Source organism: Peromyscus eremicus, chromosome 22 (genome assembly GCF_949786415.1).
Source record: "Peromyscus eremicus chromosome 22, PerEre_H2_v1, whole genome shotgun sequence".
In the NCBI taxonomy this organism is placed as follows: domain Eukaryota; kingdom Metazoa; phylum Chordata; class Mammalia; order Rodentia; family Cricetidae; genus Peromyscus; species Peromyscus eremicus.
Window position 1 is genome coordinate 18,534,731 of NC_081437.1, and position 17,049 is coordinate 18,551,779.

At 43.4% G+C, this 17,049-nt stretch overlaps 1 protein-coding gene across 2 annotated transcripts in view; it reads right to left on the reverse strand.

Moving 5' to 3' along the window:
* Positions 1-17,049, reverse strand: part of Ltbp1 (latent transforming growth factor beta binding protein 1) — a 392,973-nt gene that overhangs the window by 171,891 nt on the left and 204,033 nt on the right. For both annotated transcript variants that reach the window (XM_059248705.1, XM_059248704.1), the window contains exon 6: positions 80-304. In XM_059248705.1, the coding sequence (XP_059104688.1) occupies positions 80-304 (225 nt within the window). The remainder of the gene's footprint in view (positions 1-79; positions 305-17,049) is intronic.

Genomic DNA, 17,049 nt, shown 5'->3' on the forward strand with positions numbered 1-17,049 from the left:
ACCCCAGTCCTGGCTACGTGCAGAGCCTTCTCTCTGGGTGTGACCTGGTAACAGAGCGAAATGAGAATGCAGACCTTACCTTTGACTCCTTGTTGGCTAGTCATGGTCAGAGGCAAGGTGTGTGTGGAATGGATGACATGCGTTCCCAAGGCCTTGCCTGGCTGCTGGGAGTGCTGGTAGAGTTTAGGCCCACTGGCACCAAGGACGGGGATCTGGCAAAGCTTTCCTGTGAAATTTGGAGGGCACTGACATTTGTCCCTTGAACTGCACTGGCCACCATTCATACACGGAAGATGGCAAATTACTGAAAAGGAAAAGAGAGAGCGTGGAAGGTGGTTAGTTTCCCAAAGGTTATAAGACAATCAACCGGCACTCTCCCCACCACATCCAAACATACACCCTATTTCAGACATCCCATCCCACTGGGAGTCAATACATGGCCAAGGAGTTTCTATTATCTGTTAGCTTCTCCTGACAATTGAAAGGCATTCAGCTTCCATGAGCTGGTGTCTGTCTGCCCGCTACAACAGAAAGAAGAGTTTGTAGGGAAAATACGAAGTAGATCTGACAAGATGCCTGAGTGGGTGAAGTGTCTGCTGCCAAGTCTGATGACCTGGGCTTGATCTCCAAGACCCACATGGTGGAAGGAGAGAACTGACTCATGCAGAATGTCCTCTGACCTCTGCACATGCTCCCTGGCACACAAACAGACCCATATACATACACATATAGACACATAAAATAAATAAAAGAGAATGTAACAAAACTAATATGTGTTTATGTATGTATGTATGTATGTATATATGTAAGTATGTATGTACATATGTATGAAGTAACCACCCAGGGTTACTGTGTACCACAGTACTTGTGGGATTCCACAAAGGCTTTCTTGTGAGATCTGAGCTTGCTTCACACAGCAGGGCTGCATTAGGGGAAGGTTGACTACGTGCATGGTCACCAAGTGTTTGGGATGGTCTGCACTTGGCTGTACTGGTGGTAGGGCTTTTGCTCCACCCCTTGGCATTCCTTTAAAAGCCCTTTAGAAGAGACAGAAGGGGCTGGTGGGTTTTGACCCAGGCCCTCCCGAGGCTATCCTGTGTTTCTAACTGTCTCTCTCCTCTATATTTCTATCTAAATCTCTTATCTCTCACTCCTCAAGAGTCCCTGGGGTAAATAAATGTGAGTGCTGGCCCCCACAAGTACAATTTTAAGCATCTCTTGCTACTTGAAATTGCTCTGCTTCTCTATTTACTGATGATTAGCTAACTGTATCATAGATTACTAATTCCACGGAAAGAAGAGGTATCTATACCTTGATAATCTTCATGTCCTCAGTACCTAAAAGGTATAGAGTAGGGATTTGCTCACAGAGCAGATAAAGCAACAAATTAGAGTAAGGAAATTTTTTTGTCTGTAGAAGACACTGAACTCTGTGCCACTCAGGACATAAATAAAGCTCAGACAGCTTGAAACATGCTTCCTAAGAATTTGTCATCTCATTGGACAAAAACCAAACATTTGAAATGAAATGAAACCTGGTAGTCTCTGAGTGATCATTAGTCTCAGGTTTATTCACTTGAAATATCAAAAGATAAGGTGATGCACTGGGTGAGGAGTTTTCAGTTTTTAACTTGGGATAAACTCAGGTATGGCGGACCTTCCTCATTGCTAGTGAATGGCTCCTCGCAGCCTCTAAATGCCATCAGATTTCTGCTTGAACAAGAAAAGCCCCTCAACTCTATTTCTTCTTAGCTTTTATGTTCTTTAAATGGTGTCCTTCATGACTACACTTGCCTGAAATCTTTCTTCGCTTCCCGATATAACTGTAAAATACCTTGGGACAGGACACGCCTTCCTTTTCCTCTACAGAACCCGTCTTCCTAAAGCCACTAAGGGTCTCTGTGTCACTAACTCTGACAGGCAGAGATTCCAGTCTCCCTTGGTTACTATGGCACCTTGGTCATCTAATTGATTCCTTCCTCCCTCCCTATCCCCTCTGCCTTCCTTTGATTGTTCTTTACACACTGCTGCTTCTATGGTCTGGTCCTAAAATCTTCTTGACCAACTCCACATACTTGGATACGATTTCATCATGTCCCCAGAGCTGGGATCCTGTCAAAGCTTCTTTTTGCTGAATTTCAAACTGTCTACAACTGTGTATCTCCATGTAGACACCCCATAGACGGCCCCAAAACTCACACCATCTACAGTAGTGATCATCTCCCTTCTAACAGCCTTAGCCCCAGAGTGGTCTTTAGCAAAACATGGCTGTTTCTCCCTCACCTCACTCATTCAGCATCCACCCCAGAACTTCTCTCTTCCAATCGCTCAGAGCTCTGGTCCCTCTGCAACCTCATCGCTCCTGAGCTCACCCCATCTCTCACAGCGCAGCCTATAAAGTTCAATAACTTTATTCAGAACCGATGAGCTTGTTGTGGAGTCTTCTGCCTGGGACACCTTCCATTCGGCTCCCTTCAGCAGACTGACTTCCTGTTTGTCGTTTAGACTCTGCCCGGCCCTTGCCTCTCTGAGAAGCATTCAGAATTGCCTCTCAGTCACTACCCTCCAGGTCACATCTCTGACATCGTGACAGTTGTCTGACTACCGTGTATACTTCCATCCACTAAAGTTCCGTGAGGTCAGGCCGGGCGGTGGTGGCGCACGCCTTGAATCCCAGCACTCGGGAGGCAGAGCCAGGCGGATCTCTGTGAGTTCGAGGCCAGCCTGGGCTACCAAGTGAGTTCCAGGAGAGGCGCAAAGCTACACAGAGAAACCCTGTCTCGAAAAAAAAAAAAAAAAAAAGTTCCGTGAGGTCAGAGAATCAGTCCTGTTTAATTTTACCCTTCACACAGAGCTCAGAATCTAGGAGAAATGCTTAAGGTCTGAAACATAAAGAAAAAGAAGATAAACATAAAGACGAAGAAACGAACAGTTCTGTGCCTGTCATTTTGTTAAATACCTTCCTTAGGATGTAAAGAAGGTTCAGTCCTTACCCTTCAAGGATTTTACAGCTCACCGGTGACATTAAACAACACAGTATAACTAAAACAACAAAGAAACAATGACTGTCAAATATTAATAAAATCCTCTGAAACTTCAGGAATAATTGAAAAAGTGCTTCCCGAAAGACAGAACTGGGAGAAGTCTTTAAGACTGAGCAAAATCAAGAATGCAGACAGCACACTCTAGAGAGATCATCTTTAGCAGGAAGAGGTAGCTCGTCTAGGAGAGAGTGAGTCAGTGTGTCTTGTTAAAACCCAGGCTTTTAAAGGAAGGGAAGGGATCAGGCTATAAGCTGGAACATGAAGGCTTACATCAGACCAAGAGGCTATTAAAGACGTGATGTGGGGTTTGGACTTTATTCTGTAATGGACAAGTTATCCCGAGGCTTGAAGGGGAGGATTAACAAGGTTGCCAGTGTGTTCCAGGAAGGCTGCTCTGCAGATGGCATTCAGGATTAGTTGAGCAGAAAAAGTGACAATGCTAGGAGGTGCCAGTTTGGAAACTGTCACACTAACTGAAAGGAGAGTTGAAAACAGAGCTCAGGGTGATGGCAACAAGCACTGAGAGGAATATGAAGTGATGTCACCTGCGAGGAGGCTCAGCAGAATGTGTAGGAAACTGAGAAGATGGAGAAGGAAAGAGCGAGCTGGAAAACACTACCAGGCTACAACCCAGAAACTGTGTTCTAGGCCTATGTGTCAGTTGGAGTCAAACAACCCAGACTAAGCTGGACCCTGGAGAACCCTCCAACTTCCACTGGTATCCCATCTCCTCTGAGACGTGCCAGGTAAAAGAAGAAGTAGTCAAAATGATTCCAGTAGTCAGTATCATTCTATCTCCTAGTTCAATTCCAATTGCAACTTCAAAACCGTAATTTGGCTCACTGGATGAGCTCAGTGTACGCTGGGTAACAGTGAAGAGTCCCATACTTAAATATACTATTATGCAAACAGTCCTACGAATAACTCATCATTGGAACACAGACTCTCTTTACTTCCAACTTGCAGGACTTTGAGAAGCCACAGTACCCTGAACAAATACACGAGATGTAAACTTCACTGCTAGCTCTGTCCACCAATCCCTTCAGTAATGGCAGGTGTATATCATGACCAGTGCCCTAATCCCATCATTCTTTTCAAGCTCTGCTGATGAGTAGGTGCTACACATCCCTTAGTTGGAGCACACACGCTAAGGCAGGTAGTCCTGTTGCCTCCCAACTCCAAAGCCACAAAGCCACAGAAGGTTTATCACAAGCAGATAATCAAAAGATGGTATGGCCTTCAAGGAAGCAACAGTAACGCTCTGAGAAGGAGAGTCACACAGTGCGCATGCCCAGTAGTTCACTCCTTTGAGTTTGCTTTCAAAATCCTGTCCAAAAGAAGAGGGATGTGACAATGTATAGAACAGTGCTTCTCAGTTCTCAACCATCCTAACGCTGCGACCCTTTAATACATTTCCTCGTGTTGTTCTGACCGCCAACCATACAATTATCTTCATCGCTAATTCACAACTATAATTTTGCTATTGTTATGAATCATAATGTAAATATCTGTGGTTTCTGGTGGCCTTAGGTGACCCCTGTGAAAGGGTCACTCAACTCCAATGGAGTTGCGACCCACAGGTTGATAACTGCTGGTTTAGAGGAAAGAAAGGAGATTTTCTGTCCTAAGTTACACAGTGAGAAGAACGCCAACATGCTCACACTATTCTTGACTGGTTTCGATCAAAGAAATAAAACATTTCAATTCTTCATGCTTCTAACATTTTCAATTGTAGACTAGTAAAAAAAATAGCCTTACTGTGTGGCCTTCATTGCTTTACATATTTATACCCTCCCCTTAGATGTTTTGACAAAAAAAATATTTAAAAGCTGTACAGCTCTAATTCTTCCACCTATTAAGCTGCAAAGTAAAGGCGGGCATGGTAGCACACACCTTTAATCACAGCACTTAGGGGGCAGAGGCAGATAGATCTCTCTGAGTTCAAGACTAGCCTAGTCTACATAGCAAGTTCTAGGCCATCCAAGGCTACATCGTGAAACCCTTCCTAAGCAAATAAATAATCTTGTTAAGATATGTAAATTGAGGACTGCCTATAATCTATACTGGCATAAATTCATAGAAAGAGCCATCTTAAAAATTAACCAATTGACCTTTACATGATATTTCCAGTAATGCTAATAGACTCTAAAATCCAACGTGGGCTCAGGTCCTCTATGTCTCTCTACCTTTTACTCCAGAGATGACTTCCCTACAATTAAATGTCTGCTGTGGGATGTCATTCTGTATGCTGTGAATATGTGTTGCTCTGATTGGTTGATAAATAAAACGCTGACTGGCCAGTAGCCAGGCAGGAAGTATAGGCGGGGCAAGCAGACAAGGAGAGAGACAGGAAGAAGAAGAGCAGAGTCAGAAGTCATCAGCCAACACAGAGGAAGCAAGATGACGAGGCAGAACTGAGAAAAGGTACCAAGCTATGTGGCTAAACATAGATAAGAATTATGGGTTAATTTAAATGTAAGAGCTAGTCAGTAATAAGCCTGAGCTAATGGCCAAGCAGCTATAATTAATATAAGCTTCTGAGTGATTATTTTATAAGGGGCTGCGGGACGGTGGGGTCTGACAGGAATGGAGAAACCTTCCAACTACAATTGTCCTGTGGGCTATGGTAGCCTAAGAGAATATAGCAGTATTCTGTGTCCCTGGTTATCAGGAAACAGCTTCTGTCTGGCCATTTTAATCACTAAAAGGTCACTATTCATAACCATTCATGAATGACGAACAAACTATCTATTCTCTCATTCCAGCATTTTCTAAAATCTCAAAGACAGCATATAACAGCCCTGGCCTCGTCTCAATAACTTCAGACTGAATTGTTTGCAACAGGCAATCTTTTTATACCTAAGTCATGTTTTATATATTAAAGAAAAAATTTAAATCAATCTACAGACTGTAGGATTTAGCTATGAATAGTTTCTTTCTGTTTCAAAGTTCATACCACTCTCTAAGCATCACTACAAGGTATATCATCTAGACCATCAGTATTCTAGAAAGCGTCCTCAGAACATGGAGAGGAAAAAGAATGAATTATCCTTTAGGTTGGCTTGAGCAGCCTGTGGTAAGTCGTTAACTTAAGGGTGTCAACTCTGGTTACGGCCCATATATTTTGGGAAATCTAACTAGAAAATAGAACATAGAATGCTGCCTGAGAAATGCCATAACCTTGTCGGCATGATATTTTGCTGGCCACGGCCATAATTCACCATCTTGCATCATATAGTCACCAGGGAACTGTTTCAATAACAAGAGGTATGTGGATCATCATCCTGTTGTTCCAGAAAGTGTAATTTCATGACAACATCTCGAAGTATCTCATGATGCTACTATAAAAGGCCAAAATGAACCAAAGGATCCTGCTTGGTGGAGCGAGTTGGAGGTTTTAAACATATCAAGTGGTTCAGATGCACTCCATCATTCACTGTGCTCTGTAAAACAACTCCTGGGATTCAAAGACTGGGGATGACAGAATTTTCACACTCTACATTGCAATTTGGAACTCCATTTAGGAACTCCAATTAGGAAGGGCTAGGGTTCAAATACGAACATGACATTTTCTCAAACTCTGTGCTACGGTAAGAGGTGACCAGCTATCTCAGTTGACTATAAAAACACTTAGGCTGCTCACTCCCGAAAGGGGTTCTCACAATGTTCCAGAGCCTCCTGAAGCCGACCCTGAAATCTCTGCCTGCCCAGACTCTCTGCACCAGTGCACGGACCATTTCTTATGGTGCCAAAGGGAAAGCCCTCCTTCTGGAGGAGGCCAGTGCACAGACATTGGACACGCATGGCGTTGAGGGGAGCAGCTGTTTCAACTATTTCAACTCTGCCACTTGCCTCTGCCTGGAGGAATAATGTTCTCTTAGAGGACCTCGGCTTGTTTCTCCATCTCTTCTCTTGATGCGCGAAAGGCAGCAACCTTTTTAGAAAGCCCAGGTTTTATCACCTTCATTCTCCTCCTTTTCAATCAGAAAGTGGATTGACACTGTAGCTACGTAAAGACTTTGGGTAATAAATATGTTACATAATGATTGAGAGGTGGGTTAGGGACTGAGCTCAGCGGTGGGTTAGGGACTGAACTCAGCGGTAGAACGCTTTGGTAACATAGAATAAAGCCCTGGGTTACCTTTCCAACACTACACACACACACACACACACACACACACACACACACACACACACACACAATCTCTCTCTGTCTCTGTCTCTCTGTCTCTCTGTCTCTCTCTGTCTCTCTCTTCTCTTCTTTTCTTTTCTTTAACTTAGTATGCTTCACCATCCCAAAAAGAATTAGTGGAACTGAGAGTCAAAGGCATGGCTAGATGATTGCCTTCACCCAAATCAGAACAGAGGAACAGAGGAGCACATTTTTGGATTTATCTGCTTAAAAACTCAGACGGCCACTTTCATTCCCTCTCCACCAATGAGATACCCAGACAGACAGAATACTGCATCCATGTTAAGGGAAATACAGCGTTTAACAAGGACAAAATAGCAATAACGACACATAAGAATTCCACAAATAGCAAAAGTTTTTAGTACTGGTGGGCATTAGCAGACTTCTATGCTGGATTCTGTTTATACCCAGGAGATAGGAAGTACTATGATACGTGCCAAAGCTTCCAGTTTTGAATGGGAACATTCATCATCTCAGCTTTGTTTATAATTTCCTCCTCATTAATCATCAACCTCACCACCACTGTGAGCTATCTCACTTCATCTAGGTTTACACTTCGCAAACCCTGAGGAACTTCGTAGACGGATCCTATCACCAAATTCCACTTTACATTCTTCAGTGTGTCACACACTGCCACAGGAGCAGCACCTACTACCTCCCCGACACTCGAGTTGCTTTTATTGCCATCTGTAGTCATGCTGGCAAACTGTACACGATGGTGAAGCACCACAAATCACAGACGCCTTAAGCTAGGGACATCCTTTGTCAACCGTCTTTAAAAACCAAGGCTCCGTGAGGATTATCATGCCTCCACCCACAAATGAGATGGCTGGGTGGTATGATATCAGATTCTTCTTCATTCTCAAAAATCTTGAGTCTCAAAAGTCCAGCTAGATCGGTCCCCGCTGGTGGTCTATTCGTCCTGGGAAACGGGGCATGGCCGGAAAAGGAGCCGCCCTCCCGCCCCTCGCATTAATGCACGTTTGTGTGGAACCTGGTGCTAAAACATTCATAGACGACCTGCTCATGAGACAAGAGGCAGACTTCTCCATCTCATCAAATGTGCTTGACAGGGTTTAAAATTTAAGAGACGACATGGGGACACTGTATATCCTTCCATCTGCCACCCGTGTGCAAGGGGCTGGATCTCATCTGTTAAGTGGTGGATGCTGACTGAAGCCTAAGTTTTACTACTTGGGGGAAGGACATGGACACATCAAGCTGGAAAAAAATGATGACCCACCCGCCCCATAATGAAAGAGAAACAGATTTCATTAAGGCAATCTTGGTCCTTATCCGTGCAGGCCACCTTGGCTGGGCATCAACACAGCTATCTTAAGGGATGCATTGCCCTTCAGTCACTCTGGCCTGGCATTTTCTTTAACAGCCTTGCAAAAGGCAGAAACCCAGTAACACCACTTAAGCCAGGACTATAGTCAGTAATATTAAAGGAAAGCCTCAACCCCTTTTAAAACTGTGTTTTGCCACTGGGATTTGCAAACTTGGCCTGGAGATCTTTCCAAATACAAAGTTCATACTCCCACCGAGTTCATTATTAATATCTTCTTGAGACTTATTTACTCCCGAGCCTCAGAAAGGGAATTGAGATGAACCTACATTTGGAGTTTTTAAATATTTTCAGAGTCAAAAGCCTCAGCAAATATATCTATCAAGAGCACAGCATTTCCATAAAAACCTTTGACATCAGAGAGGGCCAAATTCCTGTAGTTGATAAACCTGGGGCAAGTATGGACTCAGACAACAAAACCATTCATCCAAGGAGAGAGGAGGATGTTGAACAGGGGCACCTGCGACTGTGGGCAGGGCATCTAACAGCATTTCTACATCATTTATCAACCTGCCTTCTGTTCTGATTCTGTAGTCACCTGAATGTGTAGGAAAGAGGTCATGATGATTTCATGTCTTTCTTCCACACACTACAGCACACAGGACAGGAACAAAGCAAAAATGGATCAGCATTCTCTAAAGACTCCCTGGGGATGGTAGGTGGAAAAAATGCATCTTTTATCTATGCCTCTTTTAATATTTCTCTTTTTATTAAGCTTCTATGTCTGGAGGTTTGTCCGCTCCAAAACTCATACTGAAACTTCATCTCCCAGGTGATGTTAGGGGTGTTTGGAGATGAGTCCTTGAGAGGTGTTTTACAGCAGTTCCTACAGAGTGACACACTCCCTCCAGAGGGAACGGAGAGGCTCTTGGGATGCAGGATGGTGAACAAAACGTCACTGGGTATGTAAAAACTTGAAAGGTTTTCCAAATCCTCTTCCCAGCTTCACAGAGGGAGTTCGTGGCTACTAGGGGACATGACTCTAGCCGGTGGGGCTGCAAACAGGAGATCCTCGGGCTGCTGAGCCTGCCTGTAAACTGTTCAGAGTGCCAGGGCTGTGGCTTTTGTGAGCTGTCACCCAGCTTGGGCTGTTTCAGTGATGTAACTACTTTGTTGAGTCACCCATGCTCCTGTAAGTAACCCCTCAGACTCCTGTCAACAACCCCAATTAAAAACTCATGGGTTCACCTGCTACCTTGGTCAGCCATGGGCTCCCTTTCGGGGGTGAGTAGGGGTGTGTGTGTGTGTGTGTGTGTGTGTGTGTGTGTGTGTGTGTGTTATCTCCCTAGGAAAAGTCTGTCACACAAAGGGAGACCATTAAGATTAGATGAAGTCAGGAGGGTGTGGGATTCATGACTACTGTAGTGGCGTTATAGACAGAGAAAGAGTCCTAAGTTAGCGAGCTTGCTCGGCTTTGCCATGTGATGCTCTGGGCTGCCTCAGGACCAGAAGCCAACCAGAACCAAGAACTAAATAAATCTCTTTCCTTTTAAAACTATTCCAGCTACGGTTACATCACAAGAAAACGCGCTGAGATACCTACACACATTAGGAGAAAGAAATGGTTTTCCAACTGAGCCCAGAAAGTGCCTAGTTCCTGCAAAAGCATAGTAAATAAGAGTTAAGAACAAGGAAGCCAGAAAAAGAACCATTTGCTGGAGAGTAGACAGAGAGCATTCCCCTGGTTACAGAGGGCACCTCGGTGTATTATTGGTCCCTCGCTGTCCCCTTGAGTTCTGGTGAAGTGAGACAGAAAGGCTAGAAGCACCACGAGTGGTTTTTTTTTTTTCATTTAATGAATGTTTATTGTCTGTCTACCATGAGACACAGTTCTAACATTTGGCAAGATCAGCAGACAAAAATAGACAAAGCTCTTGGCCCTTCTGGCACTTACCCTCCGCCATCTTTGAGACGCTCGCTCTAAGAAGCAGGGCTGCTCTGGGGCCCCAAAGTCAAAGAGCCAGATGGGGTTGAAGGAAGAGCTGAACAACAGTTACCAAGTACTCACCCCAGCACATCACAGAATGTAAGAGACTCAGGTATGACACACATCCAGTGTTCTGGAGGGACCTCTTTGGGGAAACAGTGGACCTTGGAGGATCTAACCAGAAGATCTAGGTGGATACCATGTGTGACTAAAGCTTACTGGCATAAAGTAGGAGATGGAGAACACCCATTCGGTTTCCCAGGGTAATTTTTAGAGGGTGCAAAGGAGATAAAGGGAAGCAAGGGCTAAGGCACTGTTTGTTTTAGTAATTTTTACTACAGCACTACACTCACTATACACTATAACTCACAAACTAGTAACACCTAGAGAGATGTCCAGGTGAGGGTTAACATGTACACAGTGCACATTTGCATAATTATATACATGCTCTTCATACTGTTCATTGTTATGCATTTCTACATAATATCCGTATTTTAGCATCTATATAATATTCCAAGTAGACAGAATATAGATTAAGTAACTATTCCTCTATTGCTTGTTTAGTATACTTGCATTTTCTTTTTAACTATTACAGAGAAGGCTTCAGGCTACATTCTCTCAAGAATATAATTTCATTCTTAGTAATTATAACTGCATGCACTCAAGCAATAGTTGTTGGTGGCTTAACACACTCTAGATGATAAGCTAGGAGACACAATAGACAAGCAAACACACCATTCTCTTCATCTGATGTAACTGCCTCATCCCTGGGGAGGACACAGAGCACAGACATGAAGAGTCCTGAACCAGACCTCCAAAGTCTGCCTCCCTGATTTCATCAATTAATAATGGCAGGACTTTAGGCATGTTGTTTAACGCCTGTCTGTCCCATATCTTCACCTATAAAACAATAACAATCACATGCAGCTCATACAGTTGTTACACGGCTTGGATGGATTTATACATAGTCAAAGTATGCAAAACTCAGCATCCCAGAAGCACTCTGCCAAGATCAGCCATTGTCATTGATTTCATGGCTATTACAGAAGATGCAATGGAAATATAGGAAATGGGAAAGCCGAGGCAATATATACAGGCAAGGAAAGAATATATGCATAGCCTCCAGCTAGGTGAGCCATGCAATGGACAGCCTGCAATCCCATCTACCACCCTTTTGAGAATCTGGTGGAGGGCTAATTGTAATCTAACGTAGTGAAACTGTTGGGGAATCAGTAGATGGATCCTCCACAAAAGACATGGCAATAGCATCAACAGCAGTGTATAAACACACAGGATTCACAGTTAGCTTAAAGAAGAAGAAGTGTTGAGATCTGTCTCACTACCTAGCCAGGGCTGGCTTTGAACTCTCCACCCTCCCGCCTCTGTCTCCTGAGCACTGGGATCCCAGTTAACCCTCAGGAAGGCCACATCATACTGGGCCCTCCTGGCATCTTTGTTATTCCGAGATGACTTTCATGATGGAAAGCGTGGGTGGATAGCAGCTCTTTAAGATTTTATTTGTCCTGTTGATGGATATATCTTTGCCAGTCTAGTTCCTGTCCATTTCAGTTCACTAGGATACGCAATTTTATTGCATTTGTTTGTTTTACACAGATAACTTTATATGCTCTTTTCTCTCCATTCCATTGTTTCAATCCTTAAAAACCTAGCGCTCCTCCAAGTACCTGAGATGTCATCTATTTTATGCTAACATTAAATTTTAATCTTTCTTGCTTAGTCTACTTAACTTATTCCATCTGAAGGGCTTTATCCAGTATATAAATATGGATTATAACTATGTTTGCTGCAAACTGTTATCTAAATATCTTAATATTGGTTATTAAATAAAACTTCCTTTCTCATGTTTTAAAGATAAGCAGTTACACTGGATAGAAAGCTTCCAAGGACAGACGGAGACATAACAGAGTAGAAAAGGGAAAACTTGGCAGCTCCAGGTGAAGCAAGGAATGGGAGATCAGAGGGAAAAAATGCAGGATTTAAAAAAAAAAAATCACTGAGACCTACTCAGACAAACCCAAGAGCAGAGCAACATTCCCCAAGGGACATGAAAGGAGAAACACACTGGGTCATAAAATGAAATGGGGTCTATAAAATTCACTCTGGAAGCCAAAAGGAATAAATTCTGGGTGGACAATGTTTGGGAACCACTACTATAAACACAGCTCTGCATGGCTGTCTGCAGTTCCTCCCCACCCTGCATGGCCTGTTACTTTCCCAGACCCCCACCTCACTGTCTGCCACTCTGGAGGCATTTGTCCCCTCCACCCTGTCTTTCCATGGCTTTGATAATAATGTACAGTCAAAGGTCTAGCTAGAGGTTGTCTACGCTTCTCAGAATCAAAACGGGCTGAAAAAAAAATCAACTGAGAAGGTCTTGAGCTATTGGTGACTACTTCAGTCAGTGATGAGCAACCATTTTAGAGCTGGAGAGATGGCTCAGTGGTTAAGAGCACTGGCTGGTCTTCTAGACGACCTGGATTCAGTTCCCAGCACCCACAGGGCAGCGCACAACCACCTGTAACTCCAGTTCCAGGGGACCCAACTCCCTCTTCTGGACTCCGAGGGTACTGTATGCATATGGTGCATAGACATTCGGGCAGGTAAAACACCCACATATATAAAATAATAAAACTTAAATAAACATGGTAGGCCTCCATTGAAGAAATTCAAGTCAGAAGTAAAAGAAGGGCTACTTATAAATATGAAACACCTTTTTTTCAGGGCTACATCACAGGTTGCATTTCCACAATGTCTTAGATTGGAAGGACATTAAATCCTGGTTGCTTATTACCCTACTTTCACTTCTGTTTCCCCCTTTAAGTGAGAAAGGGTTTATCTGGCTTACAATTCCAGGTTAAATCCTTCAACACTGGGAAGTCAAGACAGCAACATCCACAGTCAAGCTCACAGATGAATGAACGAATGTGTGCTACTGCTCAGCCTGTCTTCTCTACTCTTACATAGGGGATGGTGCCACCTACCGTGGGCCAGGTCTTCCTTTAGCAATTAATACTATCTAAACAACCCCCTTACTGGCCAACCAGATCTAGATAATCCCTCCTTGAGATGGTTTTCTTGGGTGATAGTAGTGTCAACTTCACAGTGAAAACTTACCATCCTATTTCTCGTCCCCAGGACCCATCTATTTAGTAACTAAACACATAGATCCATGAAAATGTCCAACAGGCTAGAAGAGGATCTGCAGACACAGCCAACTCAGAGCATAAAGGGGTGCCCAAATGGCTTCTAATTGGATCACCTCCTGAGCTACAGAGACATTTGTGTGGAACGCCACCAAACACCAACCTTGTTTATTTCGTATTCTCTAGAAATGTCTCATGGAAGAAGAGTCCATTCTGATTGAGTTTTTCCTCCCTGCCCCATTTTGCCTTCTGCTGTTCCCTCAATGGTCTATTGAATTCTAGTCACACACAATACCTATTCTCTTCTCATGAGCCACACACTTATGATTCTAGATACCCTCTATCCTCCTCCTCCCAACTCACCATCATACTCTTACTTCAACCTAACCTCTACATCAGCACCCTCCATAATGCTCTTTCTAGTGATGTCAGGCCACAGGTGGCAGTTCCCAACCCTGCCACATAATCCTAGAGCAACACAGAGTCATCCGCAATTCACAGAACTGACAGGTTAACTGTCTGAGTACATGTCAATCTCCTCCAAATGATCCTGACACCCAGAAGCATAGGAGATGGTCTCTGGGGCTACGCACTTGCTGGGGCTTATCCCTAGAGACAGCAAAGTGCTTTGTACACAGTCAATGTCTAATAAGTGGATAAATGAGTGTTTTACTCTACATGTCTTTTTAATCGGAAACCTTCTGAATGGCAAATTCTGGATGTTGCAATTTACTAAGGCCTTCACATTGTCTTTCCTAACCCCAAATCAGCAGCCATCTTGTACTAGTGGTTCATGTTTACTGAGTTTTCCCAAATCACTCACCTTATTTTTCATAAAAACAGTTCTCTTTTGTGTACAAATGTTTGGTCAAATTATTTAACATTAACATCTGGCTCTTGGCAAAAAAAAAAAAAAAAAAAAAAAAAAAAAAAAAAAAAAAAAAAAAAAAAAGAAGGAAGGAAGGAAAAGAAAAAGAAGAAGAAAAAGAGTTCATATTTTAAAGGTGGGAGCTGTGAACCCAGGAGCAGCTGCTACCTAGGAGTGTTCAGAGGGCCCTGGGCATCAATCTGTATATTTTTAAAAGGGTGTGGCAGGCTTTGGTTAGTTGGGAAAATTAGTAATTTAGAGGTAGTATTAAATTTTCTACTGTCCACTGCTTAACAATCACACCACAGAACCTTCCAGAGTCAAATGTGAAATATCCAAAAGCCATGTGATTTGTGACTAGCTGATGAGATGAGCCAAGATGTCTCCTTCCATTCAGCTTTAAAGGCTGGATATGTCAAGTTCAGGGCTTCGTAGATCTTTCTTGAACCTGGAGCATTCCACTAAATCAAGTCAATATGCATCAAGACTGACTTCCTGAAGATGATCCCTTCTAATCCTCAATATTGGCGGGAGAGTGTGTTTCTAATTAACTCTCCTGCAAGGCAGCTCAGACCAGACTGAACGGTCTTCTGATGTCCTGGTGTATACTCTACTGCCCAGGCACCACCATGAAACAATCAGATGTCAAGATTGTGCACAGGATAACAATCAGAGACAGGGAAGGGAAGTCAATTAAAAACTACCATCGTTAATCAGGACTAGAAAAATTTCCAAAGCCTTTGGCAATATCCCTAAATAAACAGAAAAATCATCACAGACACTATTTGAGTGTATGAGGGAAAATTCCAGAAACCTCCCCTAATATTACTTCTGTTTCTTTCTCCTTTCCTTTTATGGATAAATGATGAAGTTACAGCAACTATATATGGATGATTTTAGGATTGAAATGTGCATAAAATGGTTTTCTTAGTGATACAAAATGAAATCTCTTAAAACACACACACACACACACACACACACACACACACACACACACACTGTCCTAATTCACACAAACACACATACACACACAAACAAAACCCTTACCAAACTGGTTTTAACTTGAAGTTAAAGTTTATAACTTATAATTTTATTTCAGTTGAATTATAACAGATCTGACCCAAATAATAAGAAAAAAAAAATCAAAACTCATCCCCCTGTCTGCTTTTAGAGTTTAGCTATTGTGACAGAGGTGATGTCCTAACTGAATTAGTTAGTGGGAAGACAAAGCAGGAATGGAGGCTGGGTTCTCTGCAATTTAAGTTACATCACCACACCCAATTCTTCTCTCTTTGGTGTCTCCAACGCCTTTGTCCAAATACACCGTCCTGTCTTCTGTGGACACAACAGGCTCCTCAGAAGTCTCCCACATCACCCTCTCTGATAGAATCTCTCCACGCTATTCCCAGCTGACACTCAATCAACTCATTTACCTAAACAAGTTTTCTACGGCTGTCACCTAAAAGAGAGAAGCAGGGGGCTGGAGAGATGGCTCAGCGGTTAAGAGCACTGACTGTTCTTCCAGGGGTCCTGAGTTCAATTCCCAGCAACCACATGGTGGCTCACAACCATCTGTAATGAGATCTGGCGCCCTCTTCTGGCATGCAGGCAGAGCATTGTATACATAGTAAATAAATAAGTAAATCTTTAAAAAAAAAAAAAAGAGAGAGAGAGAAAGAAGCAAAGCCCATCTCCTCAACAGAACTGGGATCAGAGCTTGTGCCTCGGGAGGTCTGTGGTGAGAACGAAAGATTCCATTCACAGAATGATATGTTCCTTCCCCAGTGCCCTTTCTTGCTAGACTCCTACAATTATCACCCAGCCAGTCCTCTCCATTTTGACCCGTTCCACCAATGTCAGGCCGTGAGGCCTCACTTCTTACAAATCCTGTACTCTTGGTCAAGAGTCCACGCCAGTGGTTCTCAACTGTGGGTCATGACCCCTCTGAGGGTTGAACGACCCTTTCAACAGGGGTCACATACCAGATATTTACATTACAATTTATAACAGCGGCAAAATTACAGTTAAAAAGCAGCAACAAAATAATTTTATGGTTGGGGAGGTCACTACGATATAAGGAATTGTATTAAAGGGTCGCGGCATTAGGAAGGTGGAGAACCACTGCCCTATACCAATGCACGTGCAAGCTTCCTGGCTAGATGCCAAAAGAACGCCTCTTCCCACTCCAGTCAGTTTAGCCTCACCTCCCACATCCCATGACCCTCCCCTAGGTGGGGCCTTCAGCTCAGTGAAGACTTCCATGGACCTCCATGTGCCCTCACCAATCTGCACACACACACACACACACACACACACACACACACACACACAAATGCCATTGGAGTTGTATGCAAAAACTCAAGGATGCCTACAGTTCATCAGCCCTGAACAACTCCCAAAGAACGTCTTAGGGCACATCGAAGTTGGAGAACAAAGAAAGGTCAATGGTTTACAAAGCATCCCAGTGGTGTCAACTTTGCAACCCTGTCACAGAGACTGAGACTCA